This window comes from Triplophysa dalaica, chromosome 13, assembly GCF_015846415.1.
Source record: "Triplophysa dalaica isolate WHDGS20190420 chromosome 13, ASM1584641v1, whole genome shotgun sequence".
Taxonomy (NCBI): domain Eukaryota; kingdom Metazoa; phylum Chordata; class Actinopteri; order Cypriniformes; family Nemacheilidae; genus Triplophysa; species Triplophysa dalaica.
This window is the reverse complement of record NC_079554.1, coordinates 16,861,740-16,881,237: the sequence shown is the minus strand read 5'-3', so window position 1 is coordinate 16,881,237 and position 19,498 is coordinate 16,861,740. Positions and strand designations below refer to the sequence as shown.

The following is a 19,498-nucleotide window of genomic DNA, read 5'->3' as shown; positions in this document are numbered from 1 at the left end:
TACCCTGGGTTAAAAAATAGGTTTTGGTTTTTAGATTTGTACACGTCAAACCCTAATTTTAACAGTATAATTTGCATATTTAAAAGATCATTGAACTGTTAAATAGTTCATGAGTTTTGACGGGAGAAAAACATTCATATAGATTGTGATTAACACAAGAAATGACATTCAGTTATGAAATGTAATCAACCTGTCATTCTTCTTCCATGCATTTTTGAGTCACAGTATAGGATAGTTTACCCAAAGCTTCTAAAACACTTCTAGAGTGAAGACAACCCGGGGTTAAGCCCTGTGTGAAAAGCCTTATTGAAGATAAGAGCAGGCTAAAAATTTGTTTAGTTTTAATTTGATGTAATGTCTTCTTCCCTTGAGCTTTTAGCCTGAGAAGTGATCTGACCAGTTTAATGAGTCAGTGACACAGATATGTAAACCAGGATTTTTTAATCCCGTTCGGTCTCTGGATTGATTTGTGACCTGGATCATTCAAAATAATACGTGAATGAATTCTGGCTGCTTTTTTGCTGCAAGTTGGTTTGATCGTGATAAACTTGAAAACACTGAAATTACATTTTAGAAACAAGTGCTTGTGTTTATTGTTTATTCTTCTGATTATGTTGTTATGTTATCTATTTTGTTACATATGTGTATTCAGATAACCTGAACATTATTGTTTTATCTTTACAAAGTCTTTTTACCCATTGGCTTAACATGATGTGTTTTGGCAAGATATTTATAAACAACAAAAGATAGAAACTGAACTGGGGAGTTGATTTGTAAGAATGTGGTCCTAAGAATTTGGGTCATTATGCATTCCTGTAGTCAGTTCTCGTTTCTCTTTTGATTTTTATTGTTTACTGTTGTGATTGTTTCCTCATCAGGTGTCACTTTTGTTTGACAGAGTTGTTTTTTCACTGTTTAAATATTTAGTCATATAATATAGGGGTAGTTGTGCTGACATGGTTTCAAATATGCTGTCGAGCATAACCTTTATTAGTTACTTAGAGACACTACAGTGAAGATTTTTTAAAGAATACAGTCAGAAACATAGGACGGGCCCCAGTGATGGCTATTACGAAGGGCCCCCTGCGGGCAGCACGATTGTGGAGCACATAAAAATGAAAGTGTCTAAGGGAACCCACATAAACTAATTTGTGTGTTTAAATATAGCCTACTTAATTTAGACAACCCAAATCATTTTTTATGCATCAATCCATTTTACAAGTTCTAGGTATTCCTACAATATATGAAATCCAGACAATTGGTTGAGGAAAAAATGTTTAAAATGAATATAAAATTTACACAAAACGAAATCTACTATATGAACCTTGATGAAGTCAAATCATGTCTCACCCACTGTGTGTTTCCCGACATATTGGACATCTTATGAGCCTATCTAGTCATGCTGTTCACTTGTCATTATCAACATGGATGAAAATAAAATAACAAGATTATTGCCTAGTATTTAAAGCAACACTGCAACGACGTGTCATGCATTCTGACTTCTTTACAATGTTAAACGTGCTGTCTTCTCATGCTTAACATGGACTTTATCAAAGTCAGACACACAGTGTAAATGTTATGATCAGACCCAAAATTCAATCAAAGTATATGCAAACTAAATGTCCATGTTTTCAACCAAAGCAAAATCTAATTACCACTCTGGCTCCAAATGTTATTTATTTCCAGATTATTACATCATCCCACAATGCACTATAATATTGTTCATAATAAATTAGCTGATATATTTGATTTATTTTTTCAGATGTAACAGGAAGTCGCACATTCATGAGCCACACAGTTCGCTTGTTCTGAAAAAGCATATGTGCCTTGAATACTTCAACAAGAAACATGGCCAAAATAAACTGCACTCAACCTCGTATCTAGTATCACCATGGGACCTCTAGTCATTTGTATTAATTCCAGAGGTTGTCTGGGATCTTATGCCCGTGCGAATCGCCATCTCTGATGGCTCATATATAATTTCATAAGATTTTATCCACCGTTTGCAAATGGTGCAAAGACTTACACCAACCATTACTGATCAGTTACTGTTATACCATTATACAATGTTTAATATCTGTAGAAAATTATTAAAAACTAGAAATCAATAACAAATTTACCAACGTGATATAGAGGCTGTCCATTGTTCAAAAGAAGTTTTAAATACTAGCTTTCCTGTAGCTCAGTGGTAAGAGCATTGCGTTAACAATGGGTTTCGATTCCAGGGCATTGCAAATATGTGACGTGCACCTAAGGCATTCCTTCAGTGGTGCAACTTTGTTTTGAAAAGTGGTGGGGACAAAAACAATTAATACTATTAATACTTAATACATAAATTTGTTTCTGTAATAACTCGTTGGGAATATTTATCATATATAGTGGGCGGTCCGTCCATTCTCCACTCCTCTTTTGGACTCCAGCTCTCACAGTATGTGGTTCCCAAACTGTAATTTGGGAAGATCATGTGGCGGTTGTGGTGCATTACACTTAAAAACTTTATTCCTATGACAAAAAATGTCACTTGTTCGTTGGTTTACCTGTTTTTGTGCTTGGACACTGGATGCACAAGCAAGCGCTGCGAAAACGGATGATGGACGGGATTTAACAGGGCACGGGTGAGGATCAGCATTTCTGGCCTTGTGACATTAAGCTTAAGATATGCATTACTTTTAAAGTATTGTTATTTTTATAGGTGACAACAGTAGAAATCTGAAGAAATTATGACTTCAGTGAAAGCATGGCCTGTGAATCAATAAATAGCCTAATAATTTATTTTATGGTAGATTTCAAACACTTTAAACATCTTAGGTCATGAGATCTTAACTATTTTGGTTTAATCCTATTAAGCCAATGTAGAAATGCAAACTTCATATGCCAACTAAAGGAAATGACAGATTAAAAAGTTTAATGATATCAGGACCAAAATCACGGTTCAGACAGTCAAAGGTCTTGAATATCTCTAGCAAGTTTCTGTTTTTGATGAAATAAATGACTAAAACATTTAATGTTGTTTTTCTGGGTTCCAGGTGTTGACAGTAAAACTGAAACACTTGGATTTGGAAAAATGTAACAGGACCCTGTTTGTGGATGAAGCTATCCACGACCTTAAGAAATTATCTGAGGTAATCAAGTAGTACTCATTTGTGAAAAAGCAAACATTGAAATGTGTTTTTAATGTTTACATTTCCTTTTCTTGTAATGTAGGTCTGGTGTGTGAAGCAGATTCCAGTCAAACCTCAGTAATGCTGTAGAGGAGGAACACAATCTGTCAACATAATTGCTGAGATCCTCAAGTTGATAGACAAGTAAAGAATTGTGTGTCATAATTATTCACATTAATCCACCAACAAGTCAGAGATCTACAGTTCTTTTGAAACCAGCCAAGATTGACATATGAAGAGGATCATCTTGTTCATTCAAAATAACTGCAAATTACTTTCCATGTGCTTGGCAACACTGAAACAACATTATACATGTAAGTGCCTGTATTTATTGTGTTTTCTGATTTATTTTGTATAATTGTATATCTATATTAATAATCAATATTAAGTATGTATGTTTAACGCCTTTTTTCAGCATATTATTTTTTATTGTTTGAAATTAGAGAAGAGATAAAAAAACGTAGAGATTTACTAAAAGCTTGCGGCTGCTCAAATGGCATAAAAAACTACTGTCCGTATTTACTAAACCAACGCAGTCATTATGAATGCTAAAAAGGTGTGGTTGTTGTATGACACAGAGTTATTTGGTGTCACAGCTGAAAAAATGTGTTATCTAATATAGTCTTAACCTTACTCGTGTCTTTAAAAAGACGCTGCAACCAAACATTTTACTCGATATGAGGTGGCAAATGAATGTATAAATGAATTGCATAAATCCTGCTTGCTTGATTCATGTGTGCACAGTCCATGTGTTACTTATTGGTACTTAAAGGGATAATTCCCCCAAATACGATGAAAATGATTTCATCATTTACTTACTCTTATTCCAAACATGACATGTGTTTATTATAAATTATGGTAAACATGCAATGACAGAATCTTTAAGTTTAAGTGAACTTTCCCTTTCTGAAAGCAATATTCTAAAGACATGATTAACCAAAAAAGATAAAGGCCTACTTTAAACCCTGTATGTGAATCCACATGTTTAAGTTTATTTATTAGCAACCCAAGTTAAAGAAATGATAAATATGTGTTTAGCTGCAACGATTTAATTTGTTTTATTAACAGACTTGTACAAAATCAGCACCGTGTTCCTCGAGCTTCCAGTAATTGGTGAGTCATTTAAACAATATCTTTTTGTATTATTGTAATTAGAAAGCACTCCTTTTCTCAAATGTGAACAAAGGCTGTTAGGTGTGTACATATTGTTCATGTATGCAAAAGAATGAAATGATTGTATTGTTTTGCTCAAAACCATAACAAGAGAGCACAAAAATAGGAGAGACAAACTAACAGGTATGTAGATAGCAACTAGTCCTACGACTGAGATTTGAGATAAGATTGTCAGACTCTCATGGGCTTCTCAAATGCTGATGGTGTAACTTCAGGACTGTTCTACCCAGGTGAGTGTCCCAGAAATCAATGCATTTCTTTAGCTCAAAAATGTATGTTTGACACAGAACTTGATGTGTAGTGACCATTAATAGCTTATTATAGTATAAATATTTGTCGAAATGGAAACTGATACAGGGGTTTATGCTAAGAAAATGACAGTAATGTGGTAGTGTTGTGTACATCAAAATGATAAGTTATACATTTACAGTTAGTTTCTTTATGATTTGTCTAGAGACGTTCTGTGAGTGCTGATATAAAACTCAAATTTTCCTCTTGTCAGTAGATCACACGTTTTGTCACATTGTCAATTTGGTATTGTTAGTTTTGAGGTGGACTATAAAAAGACAAGAAGCTTTTAACACTTTTTTACAGTATTTTCATGTTTTCTGTTGTTGATGCTGTTTATTTCAAGTTCAGCAACTAAAATTGTTCATACACTGGACATTGTTGATTAAAGGGATAGTTCACCTAAAAAGGACAATTCTGTCATCATTTACTCACCTTTGAGTTGTTTCAAATCTGTTCCAAATTTCTTTGTTCTGATGAACACAGAGAAAGATGTTTGTCAGAAGTCAAAGTCTGCTTTATTGTCAATTTTGTCACATATAGTATACATACATATAAAGGATTGAAATTGCGTTACTCTCAGACCCATGGTGCATACAAATAACACTAACACAAAATAAAAAAGATATATATAATAAATACAGATTATACATATATGTCAAATACAACTATTACAAGCAGGGATATTTTAAATCAAATAAGAAGATATTAAATGGCAGACAGAGTGCAAACCAGTGAAATATACAACAGTGCAGATGTAAGGTAGTGCAAAGAGATATTAGTCTGTTTATAGTCACAAGAGAGCCGGCTTTGTTCAACCTGTAAGAAGAGGTGGTTGAAGAGGGTCATACAGATGCTGAATGAGGTAGTGAGCAGTCCAAGGCTGCATAAGGTGACTAGTGCGGGTCAGTGTTTTTTGTGGGGGGGGCGGAGAATGGGAGGACCTTTGGATGAGGTCAGAGTTCAGTGGTGCATGGGGCAAGATAGGAGAGGAACAGCAGGCGCGGGAGGTAGTTTAGCTTCCTGAATGCCTGGTGGATGAAGCTCTCCTTTAGTCTGCTGGTCCTGGCCTGGAGGCTCTGCAGTCTCCTCTGTGATGTCAGCAGCCTGAAGAGAACACTAATCCATCTAGTTGTCAAAGGCTGCGTCCAAATACCCCCACTTGTGGTCTTGGCTACTTGAGAGCGCGTGCACACGACAGGAAGTAAGAGCACAACGGTGTCCAATGTCTTAAAAGTGCCATAGGGTAGTGTTTAACGCACACTAAACCCACACTAGCTTGAATAACGCTTTGGAGCAGTATTAAGGCTAAGCATATCCCATCATGCATCATGTTCTGGATATGAATCATGAAACTTTTTGCTCGGGTCTCACGAGATGTTGCGGAAAGCTTTCCATTGTACGTTATGCTACTTCTTTTTAAAGTTATATCTTCATTTAATCTACGTTTGGCTAGCATGTGTTTTCTTTTTGATTTTTGGGTACAAAATACAAATAAAGCGCTTAAAAAATAAACCTCATTTGACATAACAATATAATAAGATATTACATTTAATTTGATAGTTTTAGTAGATTTATATGTTTTGAACGCAGGCTGGCGCTACAGATTTTGCACTATTTTTTTTTAACTGTAATAACCCACATCGCGCATTCACTTGACCTATTACACAGAGGGAAGGGCACAAACAAGCCAACATTGAAAAAATAATCGGGCTTAAAAAATAAAAGATACAAATCCGGATTGCCTTGTCGCCTGCTTGTGCTCTTTAATCTCACGAACGAGCGGATGCATTTCCTATCGAGAAGCGTCCAGTCTTTGCTCTTGCAAATTCCGCCGTGTAAATAGCGAATCTGCCATGACGCTTCACCTCACACTGATATTTCAATTAAATGTCTACTGTATGTTCAAAAACATTGGACCCTAATTAAATTGAAAATATTATGCTGTTAACCACCATTCATCAACATAAACAGTAGTTTGAGGACCTGACAAAAAACGTGTAAGTAAGGAGATTTTGTGTAGGTGTTTATGGACAATACAGAAAAGAAAAACATTCACATGTCTGTATTTGTTTCTTTATTTAACTTTGTAAAAAAAATCCATATTTCTGAGAATTTCATCAGCTTGTATAGTAGGAGTTGAAATACATATTTAAAGGCGCGCAAAGATGAGTGGAATTTGTGATTGCACTGTATGTGGGCCGAGCTGGGCCAAAATAACAGGGCCCGTTTTTTGTCCCACTCCAGCCCTGTTAGCCATTATATAAAAAAATGGCACCAAACTTTACTTTATTTTTTCATTGTCTTATACTGCACTGGAATAATATTATTTGAATATGTTTACAGATATTTGATTCATATATAGGTTATAATTATTCATACATGTATGTTGTTGTTGTTTTCAGATAACTGAGGAATCTCAATGAGCCACCCAATTATCCACTCCCATTGTTCTGATGACCTAGTCAAAAGCTAACGGTGTCGAGAAAAAAATATTGCAATACCTCATTGAGAAACATGGCTGGTAAGGGAAAATAGCTGAAATTATTATTATCATTTTTAAAATCATATATTTTTATCATATTAATTTCCCTCTGCCTAATTTTTTGTTGAAAAAGTCAAGGCAAATTTGAAAGGTCATTGTTTCTCACTTTATGGTGGGGTTCACATGCACTAACTGATAACTAAAGCAGTTTAGATAGAGTATATGCGATGTATAACAAATAAATGCAGTTAATTTTTGTTATAGTTTACTGTGGTTGTTTGTATACAAATATTGTGTTTTATTTTCCTTTCCTGATCCAGGACAAATATTGAAGCATACTTTAAGACTTACAGTGGTTGTCCTTCTTACCTTTGTGTGTAAGGTGGAAGCAAATGATTTTTCAGAAACATTAAATGCTTTACAGGTAAACTTATTTTATACTGCCATGAAATGTCTGTGTTTATATGCATGTAAGTAGAAGTAAGATAACTTGACTTTGAATAGTATGTTGCCCACATTGTTACCACGATTGGTCATAAATTATGACTGCACTTTAAGTAGACCGCAAAGGGGAGTTGGTGTTTGATGAAATTATTTATATTTCATTTACATGAAGTGATTTAGCATTTATCCAAAGCGACTTACAGAGTGTTCAGGGAGCAATAAGCGATATTTCATACATAAGCAATAATACAATAGGTGCTAATACAAACTTACTACTTTCAACAAATGCTAGACCACTACCTGTTTAGAGAAAGAGAGATGGTTAGTTTTTTTTAGGAAGTTCAGGAAGTTCACATGATCTTTACTTAATATCCTAATTATTTTTTTGTCATTAAAGAAGATACCATCATTTTTACCAATACAATGTATTTTTGGCTATTACAATTTTTTTTCCTGTGCATCTTAAGACTGATTTTGTGATCCAGGGACACAAAATGTTTCAATTTGAACCCTTCTGTTTTTGCAGTGTATGTACATATATTTGCATGCCTTTGAATTAAAATGAATACTTTTTTAAAACTTGATTTCAGTTCAGCTACATAGATGAACCACACCATCACAAAAGATACCGACGTGCAGGTCTAACTCATGTTTTATACTATGTCCTGTAAACATTGTCTTAAGAACAGTGTTATGGTACAGTTTGTATAGTATTTCAGGCCAGCAGTAAATGTGCATAAGTAAAGCTGATTATTGTAACAATTTACATAACCATTACATAACAAACAATGTTGCAAATAACAAGTATTGTGTACTTAGTTTGTTTCTGTCCTTTTTGAGTTGCTTCTAATAACAAATTATATTTGTTGCTATAAATATTTACTGTGTACTGTACAGTATATTGTATTGTATAGAAAATAATGTTACACTTTATTTTGAAGGGCACTTGTTACCAAATAATTACAAATTTAAGTATTTAGTTTAAAATTAGAATTTTGTTTGCTGTATAGAGTGAGTTGTATGTAATTATGCATAATTGTAGTACTATAGTAAATGCATGCCATCTGTAAGAAGGACACTATAAAATAAAGGTTACTGAACATTACAGCACTTATGAAAAAGACAACATTGAGCTTACAATGCTTTACTTGTTGAAGATTTCACAGAGACGGAGATTTTGGCTAACATTAAGATAGAAGCAACAAACGCCTCTATGATCGAAAAGCTTAAGGCTTATTTGAAGAAAAATCTAACTACCCTTGACAATGTGACATTAATTGATTCAAGCATTTCGACAGGTAAATAATTTCACATCTTATCATCCTGACCACAAAAAAAAAGATCTGTTGAAAAATATATTGTATGTTCATGTACTGTATGCTTTCCTTTCTTAGTGTGCAACCGAACAACCTCTGGTTACCATTGCAAATGTGAGGATCAGTATTTCTGGCCTTGTGATGTGTGTAAAAATCATAAAAGCTGTGGCAGCATCACTAACAACACATGCATCTGCGTCACTGATGCACCAAATGATGAACAGTTCTGTCAGCCAATCAGTCAGAGGAACGGTAAAAAAACTTCTCTTTATATGTAGCTTGTTTTGTGATCACAAAAGCTTGGCAGCACTGTTTACGGTTTATTTCTAATCATCTATTTTCATCATTTTCCTTGAAGAAACTACAAAATGTCAATCAAGAAGTACGTATAATCTGCATTACATTCTAGAACACAACAATTAGAGCATGGTTTCACATTTAGACTTCCCTGGAGAACAAAAATCAGCAAAGATTCCATTTTTTTTCTAATTCTTATGGTGACTTCAGTTAATATTGAAGTGAAATTCATATAAATACCATTATTACTGCCATCAATATTCAGCTGATGCTCCTTAGTTTACACAGTTATAGACTTGACCTTACAGTTATTATAATGTCAAGGATAATAGAGTAAAAAAACTGATGAGATATATATTTAGTCCCAACAGATATATAATACAAAAGTCTGAGATAGAGTAAAAACAAACATTGTATTTCAGTATCATAATATTGATGATTTTGCACCTAATTTAAAATCTTTACAGTTTTTAGAATGTCAGTGGAAATCAATGAAACTTTTGATACAAACCTCACAAAGCCAGACAACGACTACTACAAAGCTAAAGCTAAACAAGTTGAGGCAGCAGTAAGTATCTTTTTATTTCATCCTGTATATGAAAGAAATGTTTTGTTTTCTGTAAAATTTTAAATCATTTATTGTATTCAAATACTTAAAATGTTGCTTTTGATACATTTTGAATTTAACTTTTAATGTAGGATCATTTCATACTATAACACAATTTTACATTTATTTCTGTATTTTTTTTCTACCTCAGTAAACTTACTTTATTTTGATGTACTGTATTGAAAAACATGATTTCGTGTTATCTTACTGTAAAGTATATCACAGAAGTGAGTACACCCCCTCACATTTTTGTAAATATTTTATTATATCTTTCATTTGACAACACTGAAGAAATGACACCTTGCTACAATGTAAAGTAGTGAGTGTACAGCTTGTACAATAGTCTAAATTTGCTGTCCCCTCAAAATAACTCTGCACACTGCTATTAATGATTAAATCGCTGAACATGAAAATGTCCACATTGAGCCAAAAATGTCAATATTTTGCATGGCCACCATTATTTTCCACCACTGCCTTAACCCTCTTGGGCATGGAGTTCACCAGACCTTCACATGTTGCTACTCGAGTCCTCTTCCACTCCTCCATGACGACATCATAGAGCTGGTGGATGTTAAAGACCTTTCGCTCCTAGAATGCTCAATGGGATTTAGGTCTTCACTTTTACCCTCAGCTTCTTTAGCAAGGCAATGCTCATCTTGTTTGGGTTGTTATCATGTTGGAATACTGCCCATCGGCGAATGGAAGGGCAGTATCATTTTCTGCTTCAGTATGTCAGAGTAAATGTTGGCATTCATGGTTCCCTCAATAAACTGTAGCTCAGTGCCGGCAGCACTCATGCAATCCAAGACACTTCCCCCACCATCCTTGACTGTAGGCAAGATACACTTGTCTTTGTACTCCTCACCTGGTTGCCGCCACACACGCTTGACACCATATTAACCAAATAAGTTTATCTTGGTCTCATCAGACCACAGGACATGGTTCCTGTAATCCATGTCCTTAGTCTGCTTGTCTCAGCAAATTGTTTGCAGGCATTCTTGTGCATCATCTTTAGAAGAGGCTTCCTTCTCGTACGACAGCCGTGCAGACCAGTTTAATGCAGCGTATGGTCTGAGCACTGACAGACTGATCCCCCACCCCTTCAATCTCTGCAGCAATGTTGGCAGCACTCATACGTCTATTTCCCTAAGACAACCTCTGATATGTTGCTGAGCATGTGCAATCAACTTCTTTGGTCGACCATGACGAAGCCTGTTCTGAGTGGAACCTGTCCCGACATGTATTGTCTTGGCCACCATGCTGCAGCCCAGTTTCAGGGTCTTGGCAATCTTCTTATAGCCTAGCCTATCTTTATGTGGAGCAACAATTCTCTTTTTTAGATCCTCAGAGAGTTCTTTGCCATTAGGTGCCATGTTGAACTTCCAGTGAACAGAGACCTTGGAACACTAAAGGATCATCTGATAACGGGGAGGGAAAATGGCTAATTGGGGCCAATTTGGATATTTTCACCTAGAGGTGTACTCACTTTTGTTGCCAGCAGTTTAGACATTAATGGCTGTGTGCTGAGTTATTTTGACTGGACAGCAAATTTACACTGTTATACAATAACTGCTTTACATTGTAGCAAAGTTTCATATCTTCAGTGTTGTCACATGGAAAGATATAATAAAATATTTACAAAAGCATGAGGGGTGTACTCACTTCTGTGAGATACTGTAAGTTAGTGATTTTAAATAGACCATTTTTCTAACATCTTTAAGGCCAAGCAGCACTTTAACCAAGTTCAATGAGCATTCCAACAAAAAGCTTTGCTAATATTCTTTTAGTATTCCTGATATTCCTCAGTGAAAACTGTGCAGCATAATGTGATGTCAAGCCATACTGGCATACAAAGGCAAAGTGCAGTACCTACACATTTGGTCAAAATTGAGATATTGCTTTAAAAGGGCTTTGTGATATCTGTTCTGTCTTGTGACCAGTCTCCTGATTCAATTTTGTCCCGTTGCAGAGAAAAAAAAAAAAAAAAAAAAAAAGTCTCAAAATGTGCAGTTTCCATGCATTCTGCCTTTGTAGGTTAGCATAGTCTGCTATAAAACTTAACATACCAGCTGTGAGTGGAGAGTGAAGTTACAGTATAATCAGGGATTCTTCTTAATTGAAGCGCTGAAAGAATAAACTTGAAAACAATGTTGCTTTTATTCTGGTTTTGCATGCATTCTAAAAATTAGACATTTTTGCTTTTTTACAGCTTGATGAACGTTTTAGAAAATTGCCTAACTACATTAAAGATTCTGCAAAAGTCACTGGTTTCAGGTATGAATCTAAACACGGTGCGAATTATTTGATTGTCAGTCTTTTAAAGATATAACAAATAATTAAGAAATGCTTTTACAAAATTTGTAATATGTGCCTGAAAAATCAATTCTTTACCCAGTTTTTCCAGTTTAGGCATTCATGAACATTAGACGTTGAGCACCAATAAACTACTAGGGCTGGCTTTTTAGACCATTTTGGCGATTCAATTCGATTCTTATGTATATGGATTCAATTCACTTTTTATACGATTCCATTTGAATTAATTGTCAGTATTTCTTTTAAAATACCATGCAGACATGGAATCCATAGTTAAATATACAGTTTGGTAACTGAACCCCCCCCCCCTACTCAGCTATAATGAAATACACATTCATGTTAATAGTGGAGCCCACACAATTCTTTTGAATTACTTTTTACTTTTATTAACATTACTTAAAAAAAAAAAAATGTAAATCTGCAACAGCGATATCATGAACAACTTGAAATTCGTGAAAGTCCTAGTGAAATTAAAAATAACATTTCAAAATTTTCTATGAAATATTGCATCGTTTACAGTAAACAGATTATCGATGTGGGTTATTTTGTTTTAAAAATTCATGTATCCTGATAATCTTCAATTCAAATCTGAAAATGCCCTTAAATGACTTTTCATATCAAAGAATTTAAATTAGATGGCTTGGCCGGATCATCCATTACCTTCTCCCCTTCAACAGTCAGTCTGCTGCCAGCTTCATTTCAAAATCAATGCAAGGGCTGTTTATAGACATCCAATCAATTTGCAGTGGAAAAACGCAAGCCACTAATTTTCTCCTTTAAAATTCACATTCACTCAATAATGTGGACTCACAGGGACTTTAACAACTTGAAACATGTTTAAGAAATAAAGCCAATTTCAAAATTCATCTTAAAAAATGGCGCCATCCTCTGGACGAGAGCGAAATACAGAAAGTATTCTCTGAGGCACATGCATTAAGAAGTGGTACAAGGATTTACCAAATCAATATTGTTTCTTTAAATTGAAGATCGATTAAAATCAAAGAATCAATGTTCTTTACCCAGCCCTATAAACTACTACAAATAATAATAAAAATAATTTGAATAATGTTAAAAGATTGTCTAACGGACCGAACTCTTATGTCATCATTGACATTGTTTCAATTCACATAGTGATTTAAATCATTTGTTTTTTGTTCCATAGATCTGGTAGTATTATAGCAGACTACACTATACATCTAATAACAGACAGCCTTACTTTCACCACAGCAGACATCAATGAATCTGGCGGCCCTTTAGCTCTGAATAATTTTTTTCAAACTGGTAAGGGTAGTGTGTATAGTCATGTATATTCTAAACTATGTATATTTTACATTTCTTGTCATATGTCACTATTGTAATTATTTGTTGGTTGATGACTTCTTTGTGTTTTTTACTTTCAGAACAAAATAATCTCTCCAACAGAGCAGATGTATATCCTGAGGAAAATGTGACGCTTCAGTGTCCACAGACTGTAGAGGGACAGATAACATGGAAAGTTCCAGACGGCACAAAATACTATCCTGCAAACAACAATATGAGTCTTGTTGTAGAAAGTGCTGCTGAGAGTGGTGAGCAGCCAAATGTATAATACTTATACTGTAAAGAACTGAGTTTTAAATCAGCACCATTAACATTAACATTGCGAACGAATTTCATTGCATGAAATTCCTGATCTATAGGCTGATATAGATATGTCTGAAATAGCCGCAGTATATAGTATACTGTCAAAGAGTTTGTGCACAATATACAGTTTTTCTGTATGCATAACATTTGTACGTGTGCCGCTTTTCCTGAATGGATCTTTAGACAGTAAAATGAGCAGTATAATGATGGGTTTGCTGCATGCAGTTTTAAAGGGATAGTTGAACAGGATGTAGTGTACGTAGTGTAATAATTTATTGTTTCACTCAAAATATAACCTTTGCTCTCACGTATTCAGTATAGAACAATTGTAAAGTTTGCTTTAGAACATGAATAATAAAATAATAAAATATTGTTGATTTTGTTCACTTTTAGGCAGATACTCATGCATAATACATACTAATTCAGTACCATATGTCCAGTGGGAAGAGATTAATATTAAACAACAACCCCGTATCAATGTGAGTGAAAGTGAACAAAATTTTGTCTGTGATGGAAGTACCATTCAACTAAAATGCTGTGTAAATGCAAACTACAATGTTGACTGGTTCTTAAATGGCAAAATGAAAGAAACAGGATTGAAACGACAAGAGGGTGAGTAATTGATTGACAGGATTTTCGTTTTGAAGGTGAACTACTCAATTGTTTGAAGCCAATTGCTTATTTTTTTGAGTTGTTATTTACAATAAATGTAAGTCACTATTTTCAATCATGGACAGGTTGTATCACAATAAATCATACAATCCAGAGTGAAGATTGTCCAGAAGAAATCTTTACATGTAAACTCAAGGGTTTACCACAACTACTTAGTCACAGCTATAGCATGAGGAATGTTACGGTAAGGCCAAAGAGTAAGTCTTCAGTTTCTCATTCTTCACAAGGTTCATTTTTCTGTTTGATCACATTCATTAAGTTCACCTTGACTTTATCTTATTTGTGGGCGAGCAATGAAGGATCTTTGCCACTGCTGAACTGAACAAATTAAAAAATATATAGATAATCAAAAAATGAAGAGAAAGTGGACAAAGTATAAATTTATGTATTCAAAAAGAAATCAATTGATGTTTTGATTATTTGTGGAACATGGCACCTAATCAATACTTGTTTGTTCCAGATAACTGTGGAAGTATACTTGGACAGGACAACTGTGTAGTGGGAGATATCAAAGATCTTGAAACGAAAGCTCAGGTGACCTATTAATCATTAATCTAATAGTGAAAAATAATTAGGTGTCCACTTGAAATGTTTTTAATATCTGCATTTCTGTACTTTGTAATGTAGAGCTTGGATGTGAAGGCAATTCCAGAGTTTATGGAAGCCCTCAGAAATGCTACAATGAAGAATACTGCTTCTATAACTGGATCTGCTGCTACTGTCCAAACAATTGTGAAGATACTCACCACAATTGCTGAAATATTTAAAAACAAAAACATAACCGTTAATGAGCCTGTAATAGAGGTATGTGTATTCAAGATTTTGAGCCAATATTATTTATTGTATAAAATGTCTTATTTTGTTTAGTTTTTTAATGTACTGCAGGATGCAGTGTGCTGTCTTTTGCCCCTCATAAGGTCATCTAAAAAATGTTTCCATGAAACAGACTTTCTCTTGTCATGAATTAAACCTACTTAAATTTATAGACTTTATTCATAGATATTACCGTATATATTCCTTTACATATTAAAGGGCTAATCAACATATTTTGTCACTGCGTAACAAGTGCATTCATTGTTGTGTAAGATACATTATTTGGAATGATTTTCTACTTGCAGAATTTCCTTACAACGGTGGACATTATAATTTCAAATGGAACCTCAGGCACATGGGAAACATTGAACAACGCCAACGATACTAAAAGTAACACCAGCATTGAACTTCTGCAAGCTATTGAGACTATTAGTAGCCATCTCTCAAATACGGATTTTAATATCACAATACCATCCATTCAGTTAGAAAATAGAAATATAACTGGTTATTATCAATCTTTCAGTGTGAAATCTCATCTGAATAACTCAAGAGCTGAAGTTTTGATACCTGTTGTTTCTAATTCATCTTTCATAACCATCCTTATCCTAACAAACATTGGCAACATTCTGCCTACCGATAATGCTCCTAATAATAACAACAGGACATCAGAAAATCACATAAACGGAGATGTGATTGTTGTTCAGGCTAAATCACCAATACGCAATATTTCTTTAACTTTTGACATTAAAAATAAATCACTGGGGTATCCTCAGTGTGTCTTCTGGAACTATAATCGCAACCAATGGGATTCAGATGGATGTAATGTCACAGGAAATTTTACGTGCGAATGCAACCACACAACCTCTTTTTCAATCCTGATGTCACCGTCTGTTCCTATTGATCCTGTACAAAGCACAGCCTTAGCCTATATCACATACATCGGTGTTGCTATTTCAATGGCCAGCTTGATTCTGTGCCTTATTATTGAGATGATTGTTTGGAAGTCAATACGAAGAAATCACGCAGGAGCCCAGCATGGTGTTATTTCATACTTGCGACACGTCTCAATAGTCAACATCGCTGTGTCACTGCTGATTGCAAACATCTGTTTCATCATTGGAGCTATAATCTCAAATCCATACGAAAATCAAGAGAGGCCCATGCCAGTGGGTCCATGCAGTCCAGTGGTTTTCTTCATGCACTTTTTTTATCTGTCCGTTTTCTTCTGGATGCTCATTTCAGCACTTTTGCTCCTTTACAACACAATCGTTGTCTTTGTTCAAATGTCAACAACTGCATTGATGGTCATTGCCTTCACAGTTGGTTATGGTGCACCTTTGCTCATAGCAGTTATAACGGTTGCATCCACAGCTGGAGCTGAAAACTATGTCTCAAAAAAAAATGCATGCTGGCTGAACGGGACTGAATCTTATGCCCTGCTGGCATTTGTGATTCCAGCTCTGACTATCGTTTTCATTAACCTCCTGATTTTGATTGTGGTTGTGTGCAAGATCTTAAGGAGGGGGGCTGGTTTTGCATCTCAACCAGATGAGAGACATACTCTTGTGGTCATTCTCAGATGTGTGGCCATTCTCACTCCTATCTTTGGTCTAACATGGGGATTTGGAATTGGAACCATGGTATCACCTGAATTTGGTATACATGTGGTGTTTGCAATCCTCAATTCATTTCAGGTACCATCCTCGCGTCACTAATCATATTAATTAAATGTTTTTGTATGTTTTTAAAGCCACTTTAGATGTACTGAAATATATAAGAAATATGCTGAAATGTTGCTCCCTGATTTAAATATAAATAATAAATCGCAAATAGTAATCCTAGTTTTCTTCGTATGTGATGGTAAAGTGTGACGCTCATGTAACATTTGTTTTAACAGGGATTCTTTGTGTTGGTGTTTGGAATACTTTTAGACAAAAAGGTAAGTTTATTTCCGTTGCTTTGTGTGCATTTGCAGATACCTGTGATGTGGATAGTAAATAACATGTAGTTATTTTAGGAGCCTTTCAAAACATTCCTTCATGTGAATAAGATTTAAGTCCATCTCTGGTTGCAGGTCCGGGAAGCAGTTGCAGGAAGGCTGCCGCTGAGTTACCTCAGTTCCAGTCCTACCAGGGTAAAATATGTTACACAAAGTACACTGCACGTCTATGACAATGACATCTTGCTTAATATCAGTCCAAATGAATGTATCTGTTACGAATACTTCTCGGAGACAGACAGGGTGATGATCCAAATGCACTTGATTATTAATGGTGTATCCAAAATCGTAAACTTAAACAGGCAAAGGTACAGTTAATACACATGTAATAAATACAACCAGGGCAACAAATCCAAAGAAAAAAAGGGTAATCCGAATAACAAGGCAGGGACAGGATCCAGATAAACAGACAAGGGTAGAAAGGATCAAAGATGTTCCAGTAACACTGACAAGACTTTGCAATGACTGATAGAATGAGTTAACAAGGGACAGGTGAATACAATGATGGCCAATGAGTCCTGGCAGAGGGTTATGGGAAATGTAGTGTGTGCAGTCCGGGTTATGAGGGGAGGGCCTTCTGGTGGACTTGCCGGACACTCCAACTAGACATCGTGACAGGATCTCCTGGTTAATGCCTTAGTCATTTTCCACTGATTTATTTTGACTATGACATTTCTTAATTACAGAGCACTAATGCAGGAACATCATCCTCAAGTGCACCGGGTTTCTTTGGAAGATGGCGCAGAAGTGAGTAAATAACATGAAATAAAACATTTGCAGTACTCTGGATCAATTAAATGAATCATTTGTTGTATTCCTCATGTTTAAATGACACTGGAATAAAGACTTGAATGAGTTAATGTACTGGATATGTCAAGAAAGCTCTTGAATAACATGCATCCATCTATTTTCAGATGTGTACAACATAACTAATCCCAGCACAACTCAATCTGCTAACAGCTCCGGTGCTTCAGAGAATTTAATGAATCCCTAATTTACTATGTTATTAACTACAACCAATATCATTACTCAAAAACATTTAGTCGGTTAAATGTAAACTACACTTTCTATTACTGTTTTTGAGAAACATTTTTTAAATTCTGAGATGATTATTGTAAGATTAGATGTACACTTTGTTATTAAGCATACAATCATGTTGTTAGTGGCAATGAAGCACTTTTATTTATTTGCATTCATACTTAGCAATTTAGCAGCAATATCAACAACAATACTATTGAACTGTTATTTGGGAAATAGAAAAACATTGAACACACATTGATAAATTCTAATAAATCTCTGATAAAATTCACTCTGATAAATTTACAATGGAATGAGTCATTACTGCCAATTATTGTGTAAGCTAAATATTTCTTTATGTGGTTAGTTGTTTGTTTAACGGCAAAAATATAATATTAAGTTTGGAAGGTATAATAACTAGGTGTTTGAATCGACATTTGTGTAATGTGTAAGCCCTATATTCACAATTTATTATAATATTAATATAAGTTATTTTAATTAGTTAGACATTTTTGTCCTTTTTATTGACATTTTGTTCTTCATTCTATATTAAATATATTTTAACACATATCCAACAAATATTTAATGGAGGAAATCTTACACAATAAAACATGCTACCATATTACATTTTTGCCATTTCTTTTTTATGACATTATTTGGAGTTACACTTGGACAACTGACAAGCCATTAAATTCAGAATTCTTTATATTTAAAGAACATTTTACTTGCAGCTGAACAAAAATAAAGTGAATGCATTTCTTAACAGGCTTATTCTTAACCCATGGGTAAACATTTTTCGCACTTTTTTTTTTTACCCTGGGTTAAAAATTTGGTTTTCGTATTTAGATTTGTACATTTCAAACCCTGGTTTTAACTTTATTATTGTCACGATGAGCTGAGGGAAAACAAGGAGCGGCTCCACTTACAGAAAATGATAAACGCACACAACGGGATAAATCCAGGCAGGGTACACAAGGGAAATATACATACAATAATACACACCAGACAACTGAACACAAGGGCTATATATACACAGATGGAGGGACAAACAGGTAATGAGACACAGGTGAAAACAACCGTGATAAGGAGACAAACCATGATGGGAATTGGAGTCCTTACAAAACAGACAGAACACAGAGTGGAATGGCGCCCTCAGGTGGTGAACAGAGATGAAAGCACCAGGGCGTGACAATTATTTGCATATTTATGAGATCATTGAACTGTTCACTAGAGCTCTGGAGGTTGACGTCACTCAATCTGAACGCCGCCATTTTGGAAGGCATTCAGGAG

At 34.9% G+C, this 19,498-nt stretch overlaps 1 protein-coding gene across 3 annotated transcripts; it reads left to right on the top strand.

The window, feature by feature from the left end:
• The first annotated feature begins 3,339 nt into the window (after window positions 1-3,339).
• On the top strand, window positions 3,340-18,500 carry LOC130434779 (adhesion G protein-coupled receptor F5-like). 3 transcript variants are annotated; one of them, XM_056765109.1, is made up of 21 exons: window positions 3,340-3,475; window positions 4,230-4,274; window positions 7,028-7,146; window positions 7,428-7,531; window positions 8,142-8,190; window positions 8,709-8,849; window positions 8,946-9,119; window positions 9,226-9,249; window positions 9,632-9,732; window positions 11,981-12,045; window positions 13,247-13,365; window positions 13,485-13,652; window positions 14,101-14,319; window positions 14,445-14,576; window positions 14,840-14,913; window positions 15,007-15,183; window positions 15,498-16,886; window positions 17,090-17,131; window positions 17,267-17,326; window positions 17,878-17,938; window positions 18,106-18,500. In XM_056765109.1, the coding sequence occupies exons 3-21, from the start codon at window positions 7,140-7,142 to the stop codon at window positions 18,183-18,185; spliced, it is 3,186 nt and encodes a 1,061-aa protein (XP_056621087.1). In that variant the 5' UTR covers window positions 3,340-3,475; window positions 4,230-4,274; window positions 7,028-7,139; the 3' UTR covers window positions 18,186-18,500. The 3 variants fall into 3 exon arrangements, with proteins under 3 accessions (XP_056621087.1, XP_056621089.1, XP_056621088.1); XM_056765111.1 differs by lacking the exon at window positions 8,142-8,190; XM_056765110.1 differs by lacking the exons at window positions 3,340-3,475; window positions 4,230-4,274 and adding an exon at window positions 4,432-4,564.
• Window positions 18,501-19,498: the final 998 nt, after the last annotated feature.